The 24,580-nt window shown below is 40.5% G+C and overlaps 1 protein-coding gene and 1 long non-coding RNA gene across 2 annotated transcripts; one reads left to right on the top strand and one right to left on the bottom strand.

The window, feature by feature from the left end:
* Positions 1-1,997: 1,997 nt before the first annotated feature.
* TSPAN13 (tetraspanin 13) lies at positions 1,998-19,869 on the bottom strand. The gene is made up of 6 exons (XM_049798943.1): positions 19,737-19,869; positions 7,075-7,242; positions 5,678-5,758; positions 4,721-4,834; positions 4,272-4,382; positions 1,998-3,079 (listed from the first exon to the last, which is right to left on the bottom strand). The coding sequence occupies exons 1-6, from the start codon at positions 19,797-19,799 to the stop codon at positions 3,005-3,007; spliced, it is 612 nt and encodes a 203-aa protein (XP_049654900.1). The 5' UTR covers positions 19,800-19,869; the 3' UTR covers positions 1,998-3,004.
* A 272-nt stretch (positions 19,870-20,141) lies between these two features.
* On the top strand, positions 20,142-24,059 carry LOC126037968 (uncharacterized). The gene is made up of 3 exons (XR_007505852.1): positions 20,142-20,495; positions 22,115-22,181; positions 22,855-24,059. It is a non-coding gene; the product is annotated as an uncharacterized LOC126037968 (long non-coding RNA).
* Positions 24,060-24,580: the final 521 nt, after the last annotated feature.

A 24,580-nucleotide genomic window follows, 5' to 3' on the forward strand; every position in this document is an offset into this window, starting at 1 on the left:
TTATGCAAGCTTTTTCTTTCTGTAATAGTTATTTTCATGTGAAAGGAGGCAGATGCTGTATAGCGATATCAGGATGTTAAGACCTGGATTAATTTTCTTACACAGATGCAAAAGAATTATATTATTTTATAGCCAGTTATTTTTATGTGATAAAAATGTGTAGATGCCTTGAAAAAAGTCAAGACAGGTTTCTACACTTTCCAAAATAACAAATTTTAAGAAAGCATTTTGACATAGCTAAGGTCAAAAGACAGGTAATGTAAACATTAAGAATGCTCCAAGTTAAATTGTGTTATTTTGATACTCTGGTGCTGTAAATAGCTTCTAGAAAATCTGGCTACAATTAAGCCTCAAGCAGTCAGATGAAAGTTAAAATGCCTTCCTAGAAACCAACCAACCAACCAACCAAAAAAAAAAAAAAAATCTTTTATGACCAAAACTATTTTCTCAAGAGGAAAGACAATGCAATGAACAAACAAAACTTCAAAGACAAAACCCACCGAGAATAGGTATAAATACTTTTAAAAAAATGCTCCATTTCAAAACATCAGAACAGTACAACGTTTCTTGTACACTGACATGTGAGTCAGACCTCTCCCGAGGAGTCTCTTCCCCCCCAAAACCAAAGCAAGAATCATGTGTTTTACTGCCTCCCCTTAAGAATTAGATTCCGAAAGTGAATCTACACCTCCAATGTGAATTTCAAGGTTTGTGTTGGTTGGGGTTTTTTAAATCACAATCTTTTAAATCCCCATCTTAAAGAGACAAAGTATTATTTATACGATAGAAAAACTTTAATCAAACCATACGATCCACTGATCTGTCTTTTGACTACTAAAACAAATTCACATGTTATGAGACATAAGAGTTTCTGAAGTGGTAACATTTTCAGTATTTTCTCAGTGATGCACATTTACACTCCAATATCACCTACCATATTTATGAAACCAGACCCACCCAAAACTAAGCATTAAAAACAATTAGGAATAAAGTCAAAATTGAAGCAGCAGTGTGATATTATTTTAAGCTTCATACACACTCTCCGTAAGACACCTCCTTTAATTTATTACAGTAATGTACAAAATACGGAGCCTGTCTAGACTAGGAAAATTAACTGTTGCTAAAGACAGCCAGCCGCAAGATAATCACTGTCCTCTTGACACGCATTGAGAATGGCTGGTTAGCTGCTTAAACAGGACAGAACTGGGGGAAGAAAAAAAAAAGCTGCATACATTTACGTTATACTTCAGTAGTAGTCTGAAGGCTCTTAAGGTCTTTTAGTACATGAGTGGTCTCTTACACTGAGCGTACAAGTACACGCTTGAAACAGACACCAATACTTCTTGACATACGAAGCAGTAATTCACAGACCAAACACCAGGAGATGGCGCTGACAGCAGACGTTGAAGAATCGGCTACACCTGAAGAGATGAAGTCTTCAGCAAGTTCTTGACATCCCTCTGCGTTCAGGTTCAACTCTTCCCTCGAGACAATTCCTTCTTTACAAGCACTGGGCACATGAAAGTCTGAAAGTGTTCTGAAGGGCATGTATTTCAGCTTCTTTCTGCCTCCTTCGCAGGAGCAAGGAGGCATCTCCCTAGTAAAGGGAGACTAGGGAGACCGTATGAGAACCCGCTTCTGTCTGCCCTCACTGTCTTCCTTTCCATCTCGCTCAGATGCTGTATTCCTTAGCAGATGGCCTTAATACTCTTCCCCTTTTCTTCCTGCAGAGCCATCTTTCACACTACAGCAGCTGCCTACCACACCAGAAGCAGCAACTGAATGAAGGAAAGTGCAAGTCTGCAATTCAGTGCGATTAGAAACAAATGGAACATTATGCACCTCAGGTACTTAAATGTCTGATGTTCCAGCTGATGCATCACTTATTACAGGTTGGAAGAGGGGCGATGCTTTCCTTCAGCTCAGACAACACCTACTACATGGATAATGTACTGTTCTAACTTCTAATTCTTTTTAAAAAAAAAAAAAAAAAAAAAAAAAAAAAAACAAACTACGGGAAACCATCTTTTTTTGTGTGTGGTTTGTTTTTTTTTTTTTTTTTTACTTTTCTTTCTTCCTTTTTTACACACCATTCAATCTCTCATGAAATCAAGACTGTTAGCTGGATGACAGAGGAATATACACTGCAGAGTTATTACAATAATTTTACATCATCTGAAAAAATAGCTGTACAACAACTTTCCAGACATCAAGTTTCTTACGTTAAAGATGACAGACCACTATTGATTCTGATATTGTGCAAGTACCAAACTTCATTCACTTGTCAAAGAAAAAAAAAAAGTTTCAAGTTAATCAGCTGCAGATTACATTCTCCTGGTTTTCTTCATTCATTGTTCTCATAGTGAAGATACCCATTAAAAAGTAAAGAATAATTTTTATTCTCAACAAAATTCTAAAGCTACCGGAAAGCCAAAACAAACAGGGAAAGGGAGGGGTGAAAGCTACAGTAGTCATTAACATACACTTATGTGCACTACAGAAAATAACATCTTTAGCTTCTATTTTTACCTTAACACGAATGTGGGAGACCATTATTAAGACAAAAAAGTTGACTAGAGTTCATCCTAAAGCCTAATCAAATCATACGGTCCAACCACCCACCATGTATTTTTATCATTTTAATGCAAAATCATGTGAATTTTTGTAATCAATGAAGACAGTAGAAAATACTTTTGGGTTTTTTTGGAGAAGCCAGTAGTGCTATAAAACTCACTGTATAGAGTTCCACATCAATTACCAAACTCTAGCTCAGAGCAGCGGTCTGTCTGCCCAGCTACTCAATGCACCAGTCTACTTCAACGTAGAGATTCTTAGAAGAAAAATAGTAGGAAATTAAATATGAAAACTACAAATTTCTCATGGAAATTAAACTTTTCTTTTGGGTACATATAGAATCCCTAGTATTAGAGAAATACCAAACTATGGAGAATCAGTATTTTGAAGTAGAGGGTGCAGAGAGAAGATTCAGTCCTTTATAAACTTATCAAAGAAACGCACTAGGGTTTGCACGGGGATCCTTTTGGTTCCTGTATCTATACGTCAGCCAGACTCCCAGGATCTGAAAACAAAACCCAAAGATATTATTAAGCAGAGGGTCTCCACTCCATCTTCCATCAGTTTTACAAAATGTGTTTTAAACATAAAATCCTGACAATGAATTTCCAGTACACAAGTTTAGGATATTTTACTATTGCTAAAAATGCACAAACACACACCAGCTTTCCTAATTAGAAAAAAAGAATGCACCTTCTCAGAAAGAATTCATACCTAGCAACAGAAAGAACAACAAAACAAAAAAGCCAAAATTGTGCCCACAATCCAATGCAAAATATTGTTCATAGGCATGTCTAGCATTAAATTATTCCTCCCCCTCCCCAGATGATAAACATTCATAAACCTGTTTTTAGTGTAATGATAAACAAATCCTCTAAATTGTTTCACTTTACAGTTACCACTTACCTATAAGGCTATTTTTCTGGTACATTTTAAAATCCTGTCGCTCCCCCCAACCACCTTCCTCCCTCTCCTAGCAGCTTCACATTTTTAGTAGAGAAATTGAGGACAGATGTCAGAGTGATTCTGTTTAAGTCGTTGTATCTCTCTTGTTGCTGTACTATCTACAAACCTTCTGAAAACTGCACTAAGCAGCAAGAGGAGTATTTTCACATGCTTTACAGCGGGGTTATGAAAGACCTGCTCTGAGGGTTTTTATTCACCGATCAATAAAACAAGTATATGTATCATCTGGATACTAAAGCTAAGAGTCAAAGACCTTTTTAACCTGATATTTAAAATACAGTTCACTCATCATGAAAAAAATTCCCCAAACCAAAAAAACCCCAAGACTCTGTGTGCGTGCACAGGTGGGGAGAGGCGGGAAGAACAGGGGAACAAAGTAAAGCAACAGCACTCTCTTTATTACTTTTGAAGAATGGTAAACCTAAATAGCTAATTTTCTGCAAAACTTAAACTTTACATCACCACATTTTAATGTGGTATCTAGTTGCAGTTTGTAGTCCAAATAACATAAAGCTGCAAGAACTCCCAGTGTTGAATAAAGACAAGCCCTCCTTTTGGTAGATTTAAGCAAGCTGATAGCCTGGAAAAATTTGACCTAAGTAATTATTTGACTCCTGAGATAATACTGAGAGTTCCTGTAACAAACCCCCTAAAATAAATTGTTTCACAAAACTTTTAAGTCTAAAAAATGGGGGAAAAGCAGTCAATTTTCTAACTTCCTCCTTACTCACCTCTGTGAAACTGAAGAAGAGTCCTATGCCTCCAACAAATCTCAGCACCATTCCAGAATATTCTTCTATTATAGGTGCACATGGTTGACACTGGCGACTTCTAAAACAATCCTGTAGCAGATACAAACAGTGAATTGCACTCCATTTTCTGATGATACTTCACTGATTGAAAGCATCTAGTTAGCTCTATAAAAGATTGCCAGCCATGGACAAAACTCTATCAGTTTTAAGACACCAAAAAAGCAAGTATATAAATGACAATGGTGTACAACCTTTGCAGGGTGCCTGTGATTATGTTTCCAAGAAGTTAACTAAAAAGCTTAGTATCATTGTAACAACTACTTTACACATTTCTCAAAAACCTCTGCTTTCTGCTACTATGAAAACAATTGTACATATTCGAACAAACACAATGAAGTTTTAAGTTTTTTCATGCTTGAAAAACTTACAGAGGAGCAGGTTTCATTCAGATCAAAAACTCTGAATCCACAACAATTCAGATTTCTCTCAATATCTGTTCTCGCACTGTTGGTGTTATTCCATCCCACCTCTAGAAGTTGACTCTAGAAGGCATAAGCAAATAAATATTATAGTAACTGAACTGTTTTGTGTTTCATTGGAAACCAATATGCCAAGCCAAGTAAAACCTTCAGATCTTGAAGTCTAACAGGATAATGTAAAGAATGACTTGAATGTTCAAACAACATGTGTAGCTAATGAAATGGCAGCACCTAGCAGCAGCACATTCATGGTTATAATTTTCTTCCTTTCTTTTTCCTAAACCCAGTAACAGCACTAGTAATGGGACATGCAACTAATCTAACAGCGACCACTCAGACTTTAAACAAAAAGTGTGGTTACATGTAGGAAGCTGATTATTTAGTCACTGTACCCTTGCCTGCTTCTTACACAGTAAGAATTAGTCTCCATACTCCACAGAAGTTGGTTTTACTTTCACACTTAAGGGTCACCTCTGTTCCTAATGTAGTCATGACCTTTTCAGTTACACACGAACAATTCAGTGGCTTTATCATGTTTACATTATGATTATTGTAGATTTCATCAGCTTATCTGGAGTTGCTGAACACATGATATAGTCAAGATATCCTGCTGCTAAACTTGTGACCATAAATCTACATAGGAAGCTTAAAAACAAAACAATTAAAAAAAAAGACAGCTGAAACTAGTTTTAGAACTCAGATGTATGGCTTACTAGCTTCCACAGCCAAGCACTGCCCAAGGGCTAGTCCTTATTTAAAAGGATAATGCTGATCTTCTTAATATATACTCTTCCCATTTTGTGGCAGACTATATGTGTGTATATATATATATATATAAACATTTGTATGTACATATTTATAGTAGTGTGCTATAAATTAACTGAGAAGTCAAGAAACTTTTCTTACCTGCTGTTCCTTGTTTAGTGCCAAACAGGCACAGGAGACAGAAAACTGGACAATAAAGACTAGCAAAAGAATAATCATGTACTGGAAATAGTAGTTAAGGATATACTCTCAAGTTAATTTTACTTTTATAACACATACGCCTAATGGTATTCCTTATTTCATTGGATAACAATAGGTCCTTTAAAACAAAGTAACTATAGAAGTAAATTCTGACTGTGGATGTGGAAAAGATGACCCAAATAATGTTCCCAGAACTCAATCACCATATATTATCACTTTTTGGCTACTACTGTACATAGCTAGTATTTCTGTGTTAGGTGTTTCTTGCCTAGCATGACAATATGAGCAGAGAAGTTAATAAAATGAGCTTTGAGAGAGAAAAATCTACAGCCAATTTCTCCAGCTTTAGGGACTCACATTCTCATTCCAAGATACTTCACTTAAATAAAAGTACTAAAGAAAATACTTTTCTGGGTATTGCATATTCAGAAATTTTTTTCTTCAATGAGATAGTCTTGTCATTAATTACAAAAGGTAACTTTAGTCTAGATTAAAAAAAAAAAGTGAGAGTTGCTTTTGGAACACAGCCTCACACACTTTTGCACTAATGCATCAGAAAACAGTATAAAACATCAAGAACAAACTTTGATACTAAAGATCATATTTTGAAAGTCGGCCACTGTCTTCACAATTTGGCTCTTGTGTTCAGATGCAGATACTTACCTCATGCAGTTAAAACTGTTGGTAAAGTGGATGTCACTACTTACTCATAGACCAGAACCAGAAAAATAAGAATTTCCGCTCATGAATCTCTTTTCTCACCAAACTTATCAATTTTGTTATGCAAGGCAGCACCACAAACTGCTTACACAGCATCAGTAAGCATAAAGGGGCAGCAAAGCACACTTTGAAGGCCTGTGCTCATTTCTAGTCTGGGTTCATAATTAAAAGACTAGGTATGAAAAGAAAATTCTTCTTGACAGCCTGCATTACCCAGGATGCATTCCTCTGCCAGCTACAACCAGCTCGCTACCTGGAAGTATCACCTTTCTCTACCTTTAAACATTAATAGTTCACATACTCTAGCTTGGTGTAGGGTTGAGCACACAGAAAGAGGTATCTGTGACACAGTGACCCACCATAAAAAGCTCTCAAAAAATTAAAATATTTTAATTTTGGAAAGGGGAGATGTGAATACTTCTGTCTTCAAGAAAAAAAGGAAGCTGGAATAAAGTTGAACAGGAAGGAAGTTTAATTTAGACTGCACTTGACCAAAATAAGATTGTGAATTTCTGTTCTCTTTCTGAAGCACCTTCCACATTAGTCTCAGCAGACAGAGCAGGTTGTTTACATGGCTTGAACCAAGCTGCAATCCATGTAATGCATCAGAAGGATACAAAGAAGAGCAATACTTGATGATGTTTCACCGCACCAATCAAACCCACTAAGGCAATAAGGAAGAGGAAAATTCCTACTGCAATTGCCACTCCAACAACTCTGAAACTAGAGATGAGGCCGAAGCCGATTCCCCATGCTGCAATTCCAATCAGCAGCAGGCTTACCAGCTGGAGGAAAGAGAAAACAAGAAGTTAGTCTGCATATTAAAAGAGGCTCAACCTACACACAGCTACATTCTTTACATTGAAGTTGTTATTAGAAAGGTACAATTTTTCTTTCCAGTGCAAAGAGAAGCAAAGAAGCACAACCCTAAACAAACCAATCCTCCACTTCATCGTAGAGGTAACTTCAGTTCTACATGTTTTACGGCACACATATTCTTCAATACTGTTAATGTGGAGCTGTCACAATTTAATCTACCTACAAGTCAAGCCACGTCATCTGTGACTGATAGAGACACTGAACTGAATTGCAGATTATAACAGAATTGACAAATACGCTAAAAATCAGACTTGGATTCACAGAATGGAAGAAGAATGAAAATTCCAGGTGTTTTCTGAAACAGAGGCAGTGTATTTAAAGAAAATAGGATATATAGTTCCATAGCCCCGAACATGTAAAAAAATGCAGTTTGCCAAAGCTTAGTGTAATCAGGAATACAGCTGTATTAATTCACTAGAGAAGCTTCTACATAGTTGATGATGCAACACAACAGTTAACGAGGTCACACAAAAGTACTTTTTAGACTTCATGTAGTAAAACAATAAAGGTCTCCTGTCTCTGCTACATATTTCTTCCAGAAAATAGCTCTACTATGAAGTCAATCTTATTTCAATACCCAAAACACTCTTAGGCTGTTTCCTTCCTTTTAAAGATGGTATTCAGGGAAGGCAGGCAGAATCTGTCCCAGCTAGTTTACTGGGGTTTACTCTTTATATGGGCAGGAAGCTCCAGCCTTTCCTGTTTCCATGCCAAAAACACAGAACAAAAAAAAAATTCCAACATGAAAAGCTGCAGACAAATCTGTAATGAGGTACAGCAGGCGGGAAGCAGCAGACAAAGCCAGCCCGGATGTCCAATACACAAGATGTCCAACACTTTTGTTTGAAACAGTTAGACGTATGTCTAACGTATCACCCATTAGGTTCTCTGTTAAATAACACCAATTCCACATGCAAGTTTTAACCAAGTTTCCAAAACCCTGATCTCACCAAAAAATACCCAGAAGTTGTATCGTTATTAAAAAAAAACCCTACAAAACAAAATAGTAAGCGCTTTGTCTGGTCCAACTTCTTGGCTTTATTTGACAACAAATATAGAGCAAGACCTTACACTTGCCCACCAGTTTCCGTTCAAACAAGACAATATCTCATGATGTTTTACTGCTGATCCAGAGGGGTGGGGAAAAAAGAGGAAATTTCTAATCTTATCATTTCAGTATACTTACGCTACAGCAGGGCATTTTTGTTGGGTTTATGTCCATATATTTTTTCAACTTAAGTACCTTTTAGAAGACTGACCTATGTAATGCTGCTTTTGAAACATGGAAATCTAAGATAACATCAAAGTTAGTGAAACAAGTAGTGATGCTCATCATAACCAAAACATAGTGGGTGTTTTTTTCATGTGTTCACACAGGTACACATCTCAAAAAACATTTTTAACAAAAGCCAATAATCCACACGAGAAATGTAAGACAGTCTGCAAGAAGAAAAGGAGGATATGTCATACCTACACCTCTCTCTTACCACACGAAGAGACAAAAGAATGATATAAAATTCAAAGGAATTGTTCAGTACCAGTAGAGTTCTAGGATTAATTCACATTTGCCTTTGTTTGTCTTAAACAAAAAGCCTTAATCACCATGTTTATTTAAAACCGACACTGGGCCAAGATGTTGTGAATATAAATTACAGAGGGGAGGGAAGAAAAAAATAAAACAGAACAAAAAGCTTTGGCTCTGCCACAGACAGATTTTCTAAATGCATGCTGCACAAGGCTATAAATTTTCTGATGTTATTACATTAAAAATTAGCCTTGCTAATCAGACAGTTAAGTGCAAGACCTACCTGTTGTGATCTATGCCCATTCACTTTATTTCATTGTCTCATACCACTGGGAAGATTTATTTTTCCATGTAAGCATCAGAAATTAACAACAAAAGAAATCCCATAATGCAATTTCCAATCAGAGAGTGTTGGCTGACATCCCACCCTCTGTATCGACTTCTAAGCTCTGAACTCACACTGTCACTACACAGCTTTTCAAAGTTTTATTTCATAAAAAAAATCTCAAAGGCAATGTCAAATTTCAATTTATTTCACAAAGAAAAGCAGAAGAAACTTTGTTCCTAATGATTTTCATCAATACTTCCTACTTCTGCCTGAGCTATGACTGCAAATCTTTATTTTCACCAATCTGCCTCCAGGATACCAAAATGTGTATTTGTTCAGCTCTTTGCCCATTCATAAGAGGTCTAAAACAATTAGATGAAACGAGTTTTATTCTTAAAGTATCACAATCAAAAGAAGAGACCTAAACAAAACCTGTGCCTAAACCACCTACTGGATAAACCCAGTGCATGAGCTGCAGGGTACTGGTTACTTCTGGCTGCTGTTACTCATCTCAGCTTCCGTTATTCTGAAGATAAGTACATGAAATTAGTGTGCATGACATGAAAAGTTATTACCATGCCCCCCTGGCCCAAAAAGCTTTTCTAGTAGAAACGGCCAAATACTGATCTAGAACTGCCATTGTTTTCAAGTGGAAAAAAAGCCTCTCTGGCTTTTAAACCCATTATTAAACCCCAGATGTTCAGGAATCAGGTGACTTGACTTCGAAAAAGAAAATAACATAAAATAGTTCAGTTTCTCTTTTGATCACATTCTAGTTTTGTAGTCACAAGTCTCACTTTCAAGCTTCACCTCCATAATACCAAGGCAGTGTTTTCTCTTCTTTCACATGACAAAGTTGTCCAGTGTCTAATTCCTTAAAACATCTGGAAATTCAGTATGATCACAGATCCTTGCTACTGAGCTCTGGCTTGCAAGCTATGTGAAAATGCTGTATCCAGTCAGGCAGATGCATGATTTGGGTCAAAATAACTATCGGCTCCTCCAATTTTGGCCACTTAAAATAGTGGAAAACTGACTTCGTGTTTCAAAACTGAAATGGAGACTGCAGGTTTACAAACCGTTCCAGAAACAGATTTAGCATTAGGCTCCTGACTCCTCTGCATGTTGAGTGAAAGAGGAAATTATAGTTATTCCTTCATTTTCAGGTTTGGATTGGACTAACTGAATGTTGAGCAATAAAACTATATCTATATACGTGTATATATGCAATAAAAGTATATATATATGTGTGTATATATATAGTTTTATAATGCCATAACATGAAAAACTAAAGTAAACGCACACTACTAAAAACCGGAAAAATAACTTAAGCTGTTTTGGGAAAAGGTTTTACAAGTTTGTAAAACAATGCAATGCTCATAGCATTAGGCACTGTTTAGCCACTAGAAATGACTACTCAACAGTGCTTTTTCCAGTGTTTTGAAACAAAAGGATTTAGATGTAATATTCTAAAACTGAAGCTGCTAAGACTTTGCAGTAAAATGTACTTGAAAAAAAATTACTTAGCAGCCCCAATTACTTTTAAATGATTAATATGTACATTCTAGGCATATAAGCTTTATCTATTTATTAAAAAATCACCTTTTTCTGTTAAATAAAGGAAAAAGGACTCTCTACTGAGGTTCTGAACATCACATTTTATTTTACTGAAACCACATTTCACAACACCAGAACTCCCCCAATGAAAACTGCGTCATCCTTGGAAGACTGAAGTACATGTGAAACTCCATTTTACCTGTATGAGTTTACTCACATAAAGCTAGCCTTGGTTACTAACACTTCCAATATTTGCTTGATAAATCTACCAGAAATATATGAAATCACAGTCCAGCTTTTAGCGATTAGGACTGATCCAGTTTCCCACAGGAGACTCATTAGTAAGCTGAAAAGGCACGGGTAGGAGAAATGGCCTGTTTGACTGAATGACAACAGGCTGGACTGCTGAGCTTAAAGGGTAGTAATCAATAGCCCAGCATCCAACTGGTAGTGGGTAAGAAGCACCACAAAGGCTGATACCGGGGCCAGTACCTTTATCAACAACCTGGGTGATAAGACAGAATGAATTCTCAGAAAATTTGTGGATGATACTAAACAAGGAAGAGTAATTGACTCTCCAAATAGAGATTCAACTCAGACGGTCTTTGACAAACTTGAAGAATAAGCCAACAGGAACCTCATGAAGTGCAAAGTTCTGGTCCTGAGGAGCTTCAGTGGAGCCTGGGAACAGACCAGTTGAACAGCCTTACTGAGACAGATCTGGAGATCAGACTGGTTGCCAACTTGAATATGAGCCAAGAGTCTGCTTGCAAATAAGGAAAGCCAAGAGGACTGCAATCAAAGGGAACTCAATGCTGGTGAGACTTAGCTCAAGTACTGTGTCCTATTTCACACCCCCCAGGCTGAAGAGGAATTTGAGAACCTGGATGGAGTCACTAAAATGGCCTGGAGCCTTCAGAATGATGTTTGAGAAGCAGGTGATGGAGCTGAGTTCGCTTAGTCTGACAACGAAGCAGCCAAGGGATAATCTACTAGCAACTGAAGCTGAAGGCACATTACAAAAAACAATGGAGGCAAACTCTTCCCAGTATCACAAGTAACAGCTTGGGAGGTTCAGACTGGACATTAGAAAAAGCATCTGCAAGGTGGTTTGGTGCTGTACTCAGAGAGGTGATAATCTTTGTTCTCAGAGGTTTTCAAGACTCAGTAAACAAAGCCACAGCTGGCAAACAAGTGTTACTTGAAATCCTGCTTTGAGCAGGAACCTGGATAGATAAGCCCCAGAAGTCCCTTCCAACCGACATTCCCACACACCACAGCCAGCTCTTCCACCACAGAAAGTTTGCTGCTCCCCACACCAAAAATAAAAATTTTAACAGGCAGAGAAGAGACAGATTTAGCACTGACCAAGGACTCTTCTGTACCATCTAGCTCAAATAGTTCCTAAACCCCATATCAACATAACACCTTCTTACAAGCAGTAAGGTCTCTCAATAAAAGAGCAATGAATGATTCTTCAGAAGTACTTACACAGCTTTGAAAATACAAGTCTTGTTCTCAGAAGTGATTTTAAAAGGTCCCATTCACTTAAGGCATGTTTACATGGAAAGCCAACAGGCATTAAGAGCAAAAGAATTTATTACAGTCTCAAGCTGGAGCAATTTGTCTCACAGAAAGATGCTACAAGCACATACTGTCCACAAACCAGAAAAGCAACACAGAGCCATGGGAAGTGTGTGCGCTGGGGCAAGTGGGGTGGTGACAGCTAGTATTTTAAATTTAACATCCTCATTTACTCTATAATATCTTCTCCATCAATACAAACCCTAGCACCCTTATTTAAAAACCACACACGCAAACACAGGTTTAGCATAATCCAATATATAAAGTCATCAATTTGAAATTAAGTAAATGCTTTACCGGAACAAACCTATAGGTAGCACAAATCCTAAGTGAAGATCAGTAGTTTTCACTATGAGATGAAGTACTTTTATCTACAGAGTCAGAAAAAAAAAAAAAAGAAAATCAAGAAAATCAAGCATATTGCCAAAATGTTACTCCAGTGTCAGCATCAATATAAGAAAGCTTTTAGGAACTTAAGTTCAAGGATTAGTGGAATGGATCAGACTCCACTTTAAGTGACTTCCATTATATTTTTTTTAAACATATATATACACACACATTTGAGCTTCATAGATGTTTCAAAAATAACAATTTCTAGACAAATAACTTCTTTGTCACAGAGGTAAAGTCATCACAAGTTTGATTGTCCTGTTCTCCAGTTAACTTCTTAATAACACAACTAAAGCATTAGCCTTTATAGTACTTGTTGCGGTTTTCTTTCCCCTTACTGCTGCATAAATTACTACTTCCCCTACATAAAAAAAAAAAAAAAAAAAAAAAAAAAAAAGCTCTTAATTCGCTCTGTTCTTTAAATCCAAGTTCTCCTGTGCACACAGCTGCTCGTTTCTCTCACTCCTGTGCTGGAAAAATGTATTTCTCTTCACTCTTACCCACTGTGTACTTATCCACAAGCTTATAGACTACATTACAAAAAAGAAACTAAGATACTGACAAATTATTTCTCTAGACAATGCCAGTGGGAAACAATTCAAATGCCAAAACCAGTTCCTCCTTCCGTCAACAGCAAGCCACAAACAAATCTGCTGTTTAGACTAACTAGCAACTTTTCAGTATTTCAAGTAGAAATACCTTAGACTGCTTGCTAGGAAGGAAGTCATATGCAGAAGTTAATGTTCCCACTGTTTTCTTGTAGCTTCAGCCCAAAAAGGAGTTAGTAAAAACTGCATTTCAGAACTTAAATGTCAATAAATACAGCTTCACCATTCCCAGGTAAAGAGATTATATAGCATTTACACTAGTATCAGCAAAGGAAATATTTACAGAATAGCTGTCAGGCTGGATATGGAACAGGAACTAAAACCAGAGAGATTACACACATGATGAAACACATCCTCCCTAAACTCTCTCTCCACATGTAAGTTCATATTCCACTTCTTTTAAGGGGGCTTTAAATTTTAAACCCCAAATGGTATATATTCTGAAGGTAGAGATTACTACCGCTCTCCCCTTCAACTTGGCCAACCGTTTCTGCACAGCCATGGAGAATCTAAAAGACAATTCTTCTGGTTTCCTGCACTTCATCTAAAAACATCATGTTAAAACAATGGGCAGTATATAATGGTGCAAATTAAGACTAAGCTAAATTGATTTCTATCACAGCTGTAAGCTAGCCAAACTGCAGGCCACTTTATCTCCTCACAGTACTTCTTCAGCTTTACTGAAAGCAAAGTAAAGGCTAAGCAGTAAGGAAAGCTCTGGGTACCTTCAAAGGATTTCTAACAGAAAGCAAAATCTTCCACCTTTAGATGATTTATTTAAATGAAGAGTGATCAGTAGGCTGGTTACTCAACAGCCTTGAGACACACGATGTGGAACAAGCAATTCACGTGAAAGGCAGCATTCCTGTCTCTTATCACCAAAGCCAGTTCTTTCAGGTTCAGGCCTAGTTCAGAGCTCTTCATGTTATTGGCCAATAATTAGGATCCAATGTTTCTGACCACGTGACAAGCTTCTTTCACGTTAAAATGGCAGTGAGACTTAACTCCTGTTTTATACTCCCTGGTCTTTGGAAATGAAAGCTTTCGGCTGTGTAGCAGAAACAACTATCTTCGGAAATGTTTGCTTTTGCTTGCTTGTTTGTTCATAGTTTTTTAAGAAGTTGCAAAACGTTTTCAGGAAGTCCAGTGATCCCACAGATCCTTCTTCCATATATGTTATCTCCCTCAACATGAAAAGAACAGTAGAAAGAACACAATGATTTAAGCTACAAGGCTACTACAGGGCACTCGAAGGGCTTCTTGATAATTGTGCTGGTTTTGAAGTGTCAATCTGCACCGCTAGGATGGCTGAAAACATCAGCGGTATCAAAACATACCACGCTCCATACAGCTGCCTCCTTCTGTGCCCTGCCATTCTCCAGTTCTTTCACTAAACACAGTCTGCCTTCCTAGCTCTAGATGCCACTATGCACTCTGCGCAAGTGAAAAAACAAAACCCACCCATATCTGGTCTACAGACCCAGCACATGTCTGAATTCTAACCTGCTACCACAAACCGCTGTCACTTTAACTATAAACTGATACACAGTATAGCTGAGGGTATTCCCAAGCACTGACAAAAAGTCTTAAAATATTTATCTATATTTTTGTGGTAGTCACTCTTCTGTGTTCTCAAGTGTGAACACAGGAAACTTCCCAAAAAGCCAAAGGAGGAAAAAAAGAAAAAAGAAAAAAAAAAAAAGGAAAAAAAAAAAAGAAGACTAAATTGATATGACCAATTCCCTGCTGCATACCTGGGAGCTTCTCTACCACTATTTGATTTACACATCAAGACTCGATAAAACAGTTTATACTGCCGCCTTCAAAGTATCTTTGAGAATGACAGGAATGGCTCCAAGTCAACCTGCCCCATGTGCTGAGCATCTAGTTAGGATGATGAGCTAGACCAGCCAGCACAGGCTGCTGCTGGGGAAAACTCTTGACACTGTACTCCTGAATGCTGACCACGGACTGTCAGACACAGCAAACAGCAGGCTGTTTACCGGTGACTTCTCACAGCTGAAAACAAGCTTATACAAACCAAAATGGAATTGAACTCCCAGATCACATGTTCATTTACCACTGTGAGAGAAACTGGCACATGACAGAAGAACTGTGTTTCTCCAATTCCTGTCTGCTAGTACCTGGCTCTGCATAGCCACTACAGCAGTCAGAAATTACCAGAAAACATGGAAGAGAGTCACATTCCCTTTCCCTAGGAAAATCCAGATGTTCACCCTGCCTCAAAAACCAAGTTTCCTCTACGCAGAGAGAAGGGACATGGAGCTAGCAGATCCACATGGAAGATGCAACATGCTCGCCCCTTTGCATTGGAAATGCTGCAACTAAAACAAACACTATTAAAAACCCTACCATGCCAAACACGCGCTGTCCAAATCTGAGAACTTCTGTACTCATCTTTGTATACTTCCATAATACAGGAAAAGCAATTTTGATAAAGAGGGCAGAAATGCACTGATTACACTTTCAATAAATACTGCACCCACAGAACAACAGGCAGAAATAGAAAAAACCCGCTTTCAAAGACAATGCTTTGGAAACTGATGCAAAACCAGGACAGTCTAGAAAACAAGTTCAGAGCACAAAGTATTATAAAAAGTAAATTATTTTGATAAAAGTACTTTCCAGTGTTAAGAGGAAGCAGGGATGCTCTTGTGGAATGAACTCTGTGCTACTAAAACCCACACTCTTAATGGGAAAGGTACTACATGTTTTACTCTAAATCAAATGGTCACTCTAGGTGTAAGAAAAACTAAAAGCCTGCTTATCAAAACAAAAGCAAGATGTTTACACACTGACAACAAACAGTTCATGTGTGTTGCTGCAGCATAATTAAGTAGCTGCTTGGGTAAGAAAAACAGCACACACCATCCAAATGAACTTACTGCCAGCAATTTTTTATTTTTTAAAAAATTTGAATATTTAATCTTGTGGCCCAGCTACCACTTCAATCTCTCATCACTAGCTAGAACTTAGGAATTTCCCTTTCCTTTCCGAGAATCTGATTTGAAGTAAGATATCAACTGTTCACACTTCAACACAATTACTTAAGACTTCCTTGGAAGGAACACTGTCTACCTAAGGAAATCCTTGTCTGGTTGAAGTGAGCAAATATTGGTGGAGCCAGCATCTAGGGTCCTCATACCTGGAAGGTTAGAAGTCTTGAGTTATGTACACATCCCTGAATTTGGCTGAACTCTGTGGACAGGCATTTCAAACAGTTTGTATGGGTTTGTCATTTGATGGGAAATGTAAATATGATTGAATAAATAAAGACAAAATTGGTCAGATACCCCAAACTAGTATTTTAAACGTCCTTCTATGCAGACAGTTCTTCCATGTAAGACTTTATTCCAGCGATACACATCATTATATACACAATGAATCAACAAAGAGCCTCAATTATTTTTCTCTACTCTTCCAATACCCGTAAGGAACTATACTGAAGTCTGCAAGACTCAGCATAGATGCCAGAATTACTCATATGAAATAAATTTAAAAATAGACTCAGGGCCTAAGGACATTAACTTAGTCCAGAGAAGAACCAAAGGTCATCAGCAAAGTACCATCTGAAAAGAATGTTAAGCAAGCAGTTAGCTTAGTGTGTTTCTGGTTTCTTGCCTTAAACCAGTAACTGATTTATTACTGACAGGACATATATTTTTCTTGGTGTACTACCGTGAAAAGTAAAACAAGACACCATTTAAAGAAAACCAAAAAACACCAACAAACAAAACCAAAAACCAATCTCCAATATCCTATCCTAGGAGCGTTTTAAAGAAAAGCAGAATATAAACTGTACCTCCCAACATACAGTTCTGAGGGTTAATTAATTCCAAGCATATGATACACACATCAATGCTAGCTAGAAAAACATTCAAGTGTTATCTATTTGACCTTATGTCCCACTACTTCCTTCCCAACAACTACTACTGTGAATTAACATTGCTTAAAAAGATGATAGTGAAGTTCTTATTCTGGTTGTCCTCTGTATTTTTTTCCAGCTGGGAAAAAATAAGCCCATCATTCATTGTGCTGTTGCAACCCAAGTCTTGTATTGCCAGGTTTTTGTCTAACCAAGGAACAGAGAAGCCTACACATTTTGCTAGATCAACTCCATCAGGCCAACTAAACACCTTAAATGTTATGCCTGCAACTCAGAATTTAAAAGCATTAGTCTTGTAACTTGCCTATAATTAATAAACAACACAAGCAGTAACAATCAGATATTCCAGTTACTGTAATTCAAAGAAGTCATTCCTTCCCTTCAGCAAAAATGTACGCACTGCATAGGTCAGATGAAAGAATACCAAGTGACACCCACAAAGTAAATTCTACACAAGGAGACATCAGAGCAAGATTAAGGTCATATGTGCATTGTACAAGTATCACAAACAGAACTACAGCAGTCCCAAAGATCAACCCACCCTTGCTGAGGCCAAATACACCCAAAAGACCTACCAGACTCCTTACACCTGGTTAATATATAGCTGTAGAAATAAGTGATGATGTCTTCAGAAAAAACAGCTGCTGTCCACATGACATCAAAATGAGATTTGTGCATGTATTATGTTAGAAAGATCCAGATTTCTCTCACTCTTCTGTCGCTCAAGAAATAATAATAATGATAGTAACAAGAATAACAAAAATAAGTCTTGCATTAACCTCTGGTTTACTGAAAAGAGAAATCGGGACAGGACAATTCACCTACAACCCATCCACTGGGATGGGGCAATCCCATGAAAAGCTGGCCAAGATTATCTGTTGAGGCGCCTTCCAACCCAGGCTATTCTATGATTCTAACTTACCTTCATCATGACAGTCTACATACACTAAACTTACCCCCAACTACAGATGTCAAACGAGACAGTGCCTACCTGCTCACCTCTATTCTGGCTGCAGGTGGCACGGGCAACCCGTAGCATCACAAGGATCCTGGCTGACTCACAGCATGTAGGCTGGGCTCCCTAAGCATGCTCCAGAGACTTTTTCAGGGACATACTCCACTCCACAAGCTCCTCCAAGGAAGCACGTGCAATAGCACAGCTTCTCCTGTAATAACGCTTTTGTTCTGCTCTTTTCTGAGGGAACGAGGGTCATCTCATACACCAAAGAGCATAATGACAAATAACTCTGGCTTCAGCACAGGCACTTCTACATCCGTTCATGCTCCGTCCTGATGATTACCATCAGGTCCAGTAACCGCCAGTTACGAGAACTGTTTGTTCTGATGAACAGCGTTAGACCTGTTTGTTTTCCTGTCTCGCCTTCAGTTGAGAGCAGGCAGTGCTTTCAGAAAAGCACCGATACAACTGCCCGCAAGCACTGGCTGACCCCAATTTCAGTTGGCTGAAAGTCATCTCCAAGCACTGTTGTTAACGTGAAACATTAGAGGACACACTACCTCTCCAGAAGTGCTGTGAGAGGAAGCCATGACATGTAGTCCTGCTTCTTGCTATTTCTGTATCATTTTAAAGTAGATAATGAGGAGAAAACCCCACAGCTATAGCACAATTGGAGATTTTATCGTTCTCTGTTGGAAATAGGTCCTCCAACTTGCCCGGACAAAAGCAGGCACCTGCCTGGAGCTCCCCATCCAGCAAGTCGGTTATTTCAGTTTAGCATACTACTCCCCCCCCGGCTCCCCCCGCATGTTCCCACCACCCCAAAGCAGCCAGACTGTGCAACTCGCTGGTCCATCCCAGGACAGTGCAGGGAAGCCAGCTTACCAGGGGGCTGGGGCCCTCTCCAGCACACCCCCTCCCTCTCCAACATGCCTTGGTCTGTACGGGTCTCCTCGGGCCTGATACGCCAAGACGGCACTTGTCACTCACCGAACTGCACTTATTTCAGCACCGCTCCTTGGCTGAGGAATAACAAAATACACCATTCCTCGTTCACGCCTGGGTTGGCGCAGCGACCTTTCTAGAAAGCGAAAAAAGGCACCGGCGGGCCGGGCCGGGCCTCCCCTCGACAGGCGGCCGCCCCCTCCCCACACCGGCCCGGCCTGGCGCGGCGGGAGGCGGGGGGGGGGGGGGGTGTGCAGGAGCTGAGACATCCCCCCTCCCCGGGGCGGGCAGCGGTCGCCGTGCCGCCCGCTCCCGGACCGCCCTGGATTTTGATCCCGGGGAGCCACGTCCCTGCGGTGACAAAGCCCGGCCTGACCGGTGCCACCTTCCCCACCCAGCCGGAGGCCGCGGCCGAGCGGCGGCCCCAGCTCGGAGGCCCCCACCCTCCCGGCGCCGTAGCACCAGCCCACCGAGCGGAGGCCGCCTCAGGCCGGAGCGAGCCCCACCGCTACCCCTCCCCACACGCCGGGCGAGGGAGACCCCGCCGGGGCAGCCCGCGCCCCTCCCGCCGCCTCGCCTCAGCGCGGCGGCCACGCACCGTGTAGAGCAGGTTGAGGGCGCAGAGGCAGTTCTTGGAGCAGGCGAAGCCCCCGCACACCATGATGCCGCCGGTGCTGCCGCTGCTGCCGCCGCCGCCGGGGAACCGCACAGCAGGAGGCCGCCGCCCCGCCCCCGCCCCGCCGGCCACCAGCAAGCGGGCGCGGCCGCAGCAGGTGAGCGGCGCTCGCCGTCCGCCGCCGCGCCCGCTGATTGGCCGCTCCCGGGCGCAAAGGTAAAGATATGCAAACGAGGAGGCGGGGGGGGGGGGGAGGGGGGCCGCCGGCGGCGCTGCCCGCCGGCCCCGTCACCCGTTATCTGCGGGCACCGGAGGGCTGGGCTTCGCCCCGGCCTCGCCGCAGGGAGCCCGCCCGGCTTCCCGGTCAGCTTTCGACCGCGGGCGGCGTCGGCCCCGCGTCCCTTTCTTCCCCCTCCGTCGTTCGGAGGGCCGCCGGGGTCTCGCCCTCCGCCTCCCCCGCCCCGGGGCGGTGGAACGCGGCCAGCCTGCTGGGAGCTGGCCGCCCCCCCCCGGCGGTCCCGGTCTCGGGTCCGGGTCCGGGCCTGGGTCGGCGGCCGCCGGGGCTGTCAGAGCCCGCGGGCGGGTGGTGGTCCCTGGACGGCGTGCTCTGCCCGCGGGGTGAGCTGGGGAGAGGGATGCTTGCTGCCGCCTTACCCGGGGGCGGCTGGAGGAGGCTCGGCGTCTCCTCGGCCATTTTGTTGTTTAGGGAAGGAGAGGTGCCTCCCTGCCCTTTCCATGACGGTACGTACCTGTAGCCGGTGACCTGATCCCCTGGGGAGCCGAAGGAAGCGTCCAGGGATTTACTTTTCCAGGCCGTTGAAGCGTTCGAGGTGCTGTGGGGAGTTGTACTAGCTACTCATCGGCATATTTATTGTTCTTCTTAAACTTTTATTAAGAGCCGTGTTTCCACTGTGCCTCTTGTTACGTATTTACTTCTGTGTGTTTCCGTAGTTTGAGGGTCAAATATTTTTGTTTTACAGGCAAACAAAATCCTTTCTACTAGTCAGTACCAGCTTTTTGTTACTGTTTTTGTTGTCTTGAATGGTGTCCCTGTTCGCTAGTACCCTCCAGAATCCTGTGTCCACAGCCGCCGTGGGCTGGACTCTGCTGCATGATGCTTTATAATAAATACAACAAATCTAGCAACGGCCAGTTGCTTCAGTGTGTCCAGGTGCTGCAGGATTAGCGTCCAAGATACTTTATCTTTTTGCTGGGCTTCACAGAGAGACGAGGAGCCGTATGTTCCTCCCTTGGGATATCTGTAAGGGTACGTAGCGCTGTAGTTTTACTTCGTTAGCGTTTGGTGCCACAGAAGAAGTTGTGATGGTCAGTTCCTAGTAAGCAGAGGAAGCTGCATCTACTCTCTGATGAATTCACAACAATTCTTAATAGGAACTTGTCATCACACCAATTTAAGGAGGAAATTCCAAAAGCATTTTGGTTTATGTAATTTGGCAGGCCTTCGTCTGCTAAGGGAAGCCACAGCAGGCTAATAATCCTTGCCAGCAGTGAGACAGAAAGAGGCTGAACAGCAGCAGGCTTTGTCTTTCCTGCTCTGTCACTCAGATCTTTTTGTTGTTGTTGTTAACATCTTTTCTCCATGCTCTTTGATATTTTGCCAGACTTCTGCAATTAAATATAATACACATTTTTTTTTTCTCATGCAATAACAAAGACTCGTTGCTTTTTTACTGATGTATATCTACCTCTCAGCTGCTAGTCAGGCAACAAATTAAAATTCTCCAATATTTGTGACTACAAATTAAATCTGAATGCTCAACAGCTGCTGAAGCTTTCTGTTTGTTTCTAAACTTGACAGACACAGACAATCCCTGCTGCTGGAGCTTTGTGAAGTGACAGGACGAGTAAAAATCTGTTGTGGTTTTTTTCCCCTTGCTAATTAAACTGACGATGTTGTGGCCAATTTGGCCTATTGGGAATGCAGATTTACTGACTGGGGCTACTGCCTTTTCTGGGCCACGCTTCTGATCTTTTGGGCCCAAGTCTGGCAGAGCATAAGCCCAGTAAAAAGTCACTTGCTTCAGCGAAATTTTACCAGCTGCTTTTAATTTTGTTGGGACCTGTTTCAGAAATTGTTTGATGCCTACTATATAGAAGAGAGTATCTTGAATGTATACCCTTTCCTGAACACAAGAAGTCATTAGCATATCAAATGTTTTTGTTGGATTTTGTTGCAAATGCTCACATCTAAAGTTACTGTGCTACTGTTCCTTTGGTTATAGTGCTGAATTATTCAATATTATCATCCACTGCCCTTTTTCTTAGAAGATCTCTTTCACTATTAATTATTAAAAGGTGTACCTCCACTTTCTTAATTAATGCTGGTGTTTCTTTTTAAGGGACGCAGTTCCTATAGCCCTTTGTGGGTGGGAAGTACCTGTCACAGGTTTACTTCTTCAGGTTCAGGTAGGCATCTAACTATGTCTAATGCAACTTTGTTTGTACCCACCTCTGACCATAAACTCTTGGGCACAGTTCAACTGGTATAAATAATCAAAGGTTCTAATTCAGTAAATTGAGCTATGACAAATTAATGTAGCTGGGATCTAAATCCTTCCCCAGTTCTGTTCACAAGTTATAGTACAAAGTTGGAATAATATGGTTTGGATTTACAGTAATACTTTTGCAGTCAGCACAGCTGACTGCTGTAATTTCTGGTAGTGGTCAGAAGTAGCCTGTGCTCCTATTCCACGTCAGGCTGCAGAACTTGGCTTGTATTCTGGCTACAACTAAATTGGCTTAATTCTTTTAAATGGATGATTACAAATTGTTAATTATAAAAAGGCTGTCTTGCAGAAGGAGGGAAATTTTTCCTTCTCTGTAGGGAAAGCATAGGCAGTGTTTATTCGATTACTTTTTTTTAAGATTATTTAAATTGCTGTTCCAAGCAAGGATCCTAAGTATTTGTCTCTATAGGGGACAAATTCCGCACTCCCATCTGTTACGTGAATCCAGAGCTGTGAGACATAACCAAGAGCAGAATATGCCTTTTCCTTTTCTTCCCTCACTTTTTTCTGATGCTTATTCTCCGCTTCCTTGCACAGTCTTTGTTGTTCTGCCCTTCTTTGGTGTCTTTCAGTGGCACTGCTGGCAACAGGAGGAGCTATGAACAGCTTGAATTAGTCGTTCTTTCATGGGAAACTGCGATGGGGGGAGAGTACACTGGGCACTTGTAATGCTGCTGACGTGCACTTAACAGACGGTACAGAAGTATGCAAGGAAACACTCCTGCAAGGAGAGAGGGGAGTGAAAACGCACAGTTACTCGGGCTCAATGCTGGCACGCTTCTTACTGGTCAGAAGAGCTTGAAATGGAGCCGTTTGGGCAGCTTACTCTTCATTTCCCTGTAAAGATCACATCAGCTGGGTCATTTTCAGGAGGTTTTCTGCATGGGGCCTTCTGCTGAAACACTCTGAATGCAAACTCAGCTTGTCGGCTGTGATCCCACATTATTGCTGCTGGTTTATGTTATTTATTATGTGCCTGAAATCTAAAGGTCTGTGTCACTTCTGAGGCACAAATTTGAAATGTGAAGGCTCAAGTATACACAAAGGTCTCTTAAAGTATATACTATTGTCTTAAAATTAAGACAGTGCGACCTTTTTTCTTATTCTCTACTATTATAGAGTGTGTGTAGCATTGTAAATGAAACATTGTTTGCAGAAATTGATTTTTGTTGCTTTGTTTTTCCCAGGTTTACAATGAGCCCTTGACAGCACTTTGAGTATTTCATTTCACTCTTTGTCTTGTAAAGTAGTTTTTCTTCCCCTGTTGTTTGTATAGTGTCTCTCATACACATCAAAATCGTGGAGGGGAGAAACAGGGTTAAAAATGTCAGGAGTAGGAATGCCAAATGCAATCTCTGTACTTGTAATTATTAAAGTTAGACTTTAATTTTACTTTCTCTTCTTAAATGTATAAGCAAAATACTTGTGATAGTAGGAAAAATAAACATGAGTCTAAATGGTATGAACTCCATTGTAAGACAATCAGGCATGTTAAAACCAGTGCTAATTCTATCAGAATTTTAAAGAAACTTGGAATGTACCTTGCACAATTTTCTTTTCTGGCTACATTTGTCTGGTATTTCTGTTTGGTTTGTTGTTTGTTTTTTTTAAAGTCTAACATCAGTCTTTTTGCTTCCTTTGAGACACTACAGGAAAACTGTGAATGACAATGTTAAAATTAGTAATTTTGTACTTGTTGCTATGATGATGCAGCATCTAGGGAATTTCTCGTTTTCCTTTTATATATGCAGAAAGGTCCCATAGGATTGTTTTAAAGCTTACTGCATCAGCTCTAAAAAACAAGCTGTCTAAATTGTTTTCACAGTATTTGTTGTATACAGGTGACATTTTTAGATGTTAGCATTGAGGTGAATAGTGTACATGCACAAAGGGACAGGGTTTCAGCTAGCTTGACTTGGAGTGAATAAAGGGCTTATCCTACCTTGGTAGTTGACCATTAAAGCGTGTTCCTGTGCTGGGACTATAAGTGTGTCTGAAGTTTGATGATGGCTGTAGGATCTGTGTTATGGTCAACAAAGTCTGTGAAGTAAAATGCTGTTTATAATCTGTGTATGATCAACTGTGTCTCTCCATGGAAAGTAAGTTCCAGTGTCCAGCCGTTTCTTGTGTCACTGAAAAGGGAAATCTGAGTCATCTTGGTCACCTGAACTGCCTCAGTTATTCAGTCATGTCAATTAGTCACCTTAGTTATCAGTAACTCAGCAGGTAGAATATATAGAGTCAATAAAACATACTCTTAAAACGTTATCTGCAGTAACAATCAGGATTTTTTTGTTT

The sequence above is a fragment of the Accipiter gentilis genome, chromosome 4 (assembly GCF_929443795.1).
Source record: "Accipiter gentilis chromosome 4, bAccGen1.1, whole genome shotgun sequence".
Taxonomy (NCBI): Eukaryota; Metazoa; Chordata; class Aves; order Accipitriformes; family Accipitridae; genus Astur; species Astur gentilis.

Coding starts and splice junctions, on each gene's coding strand:
- TSPAN13 (XM_049798943.1), bottom strand. CDS start 19,799: ATGGTGTGCGGGGGCTTCGCCTGCTCCAAGAACTGCCTCTGCGCCCTC. Junction 7,243..19,736: donor CCCTCAACCTGCTCTACACG/GTGCGTGGCCGC, acceptor TCTTTCCTCCAG/CTGGTAAGCCTGCTGCTGAT. Junction 3,080..4,271: donor TCTTCTTCAGTTTCACAGAG/GTGAGTAAGGAG, acceptor TTTTGTTTTCAG/ATCCTGGGAGTCTGGCTGAC.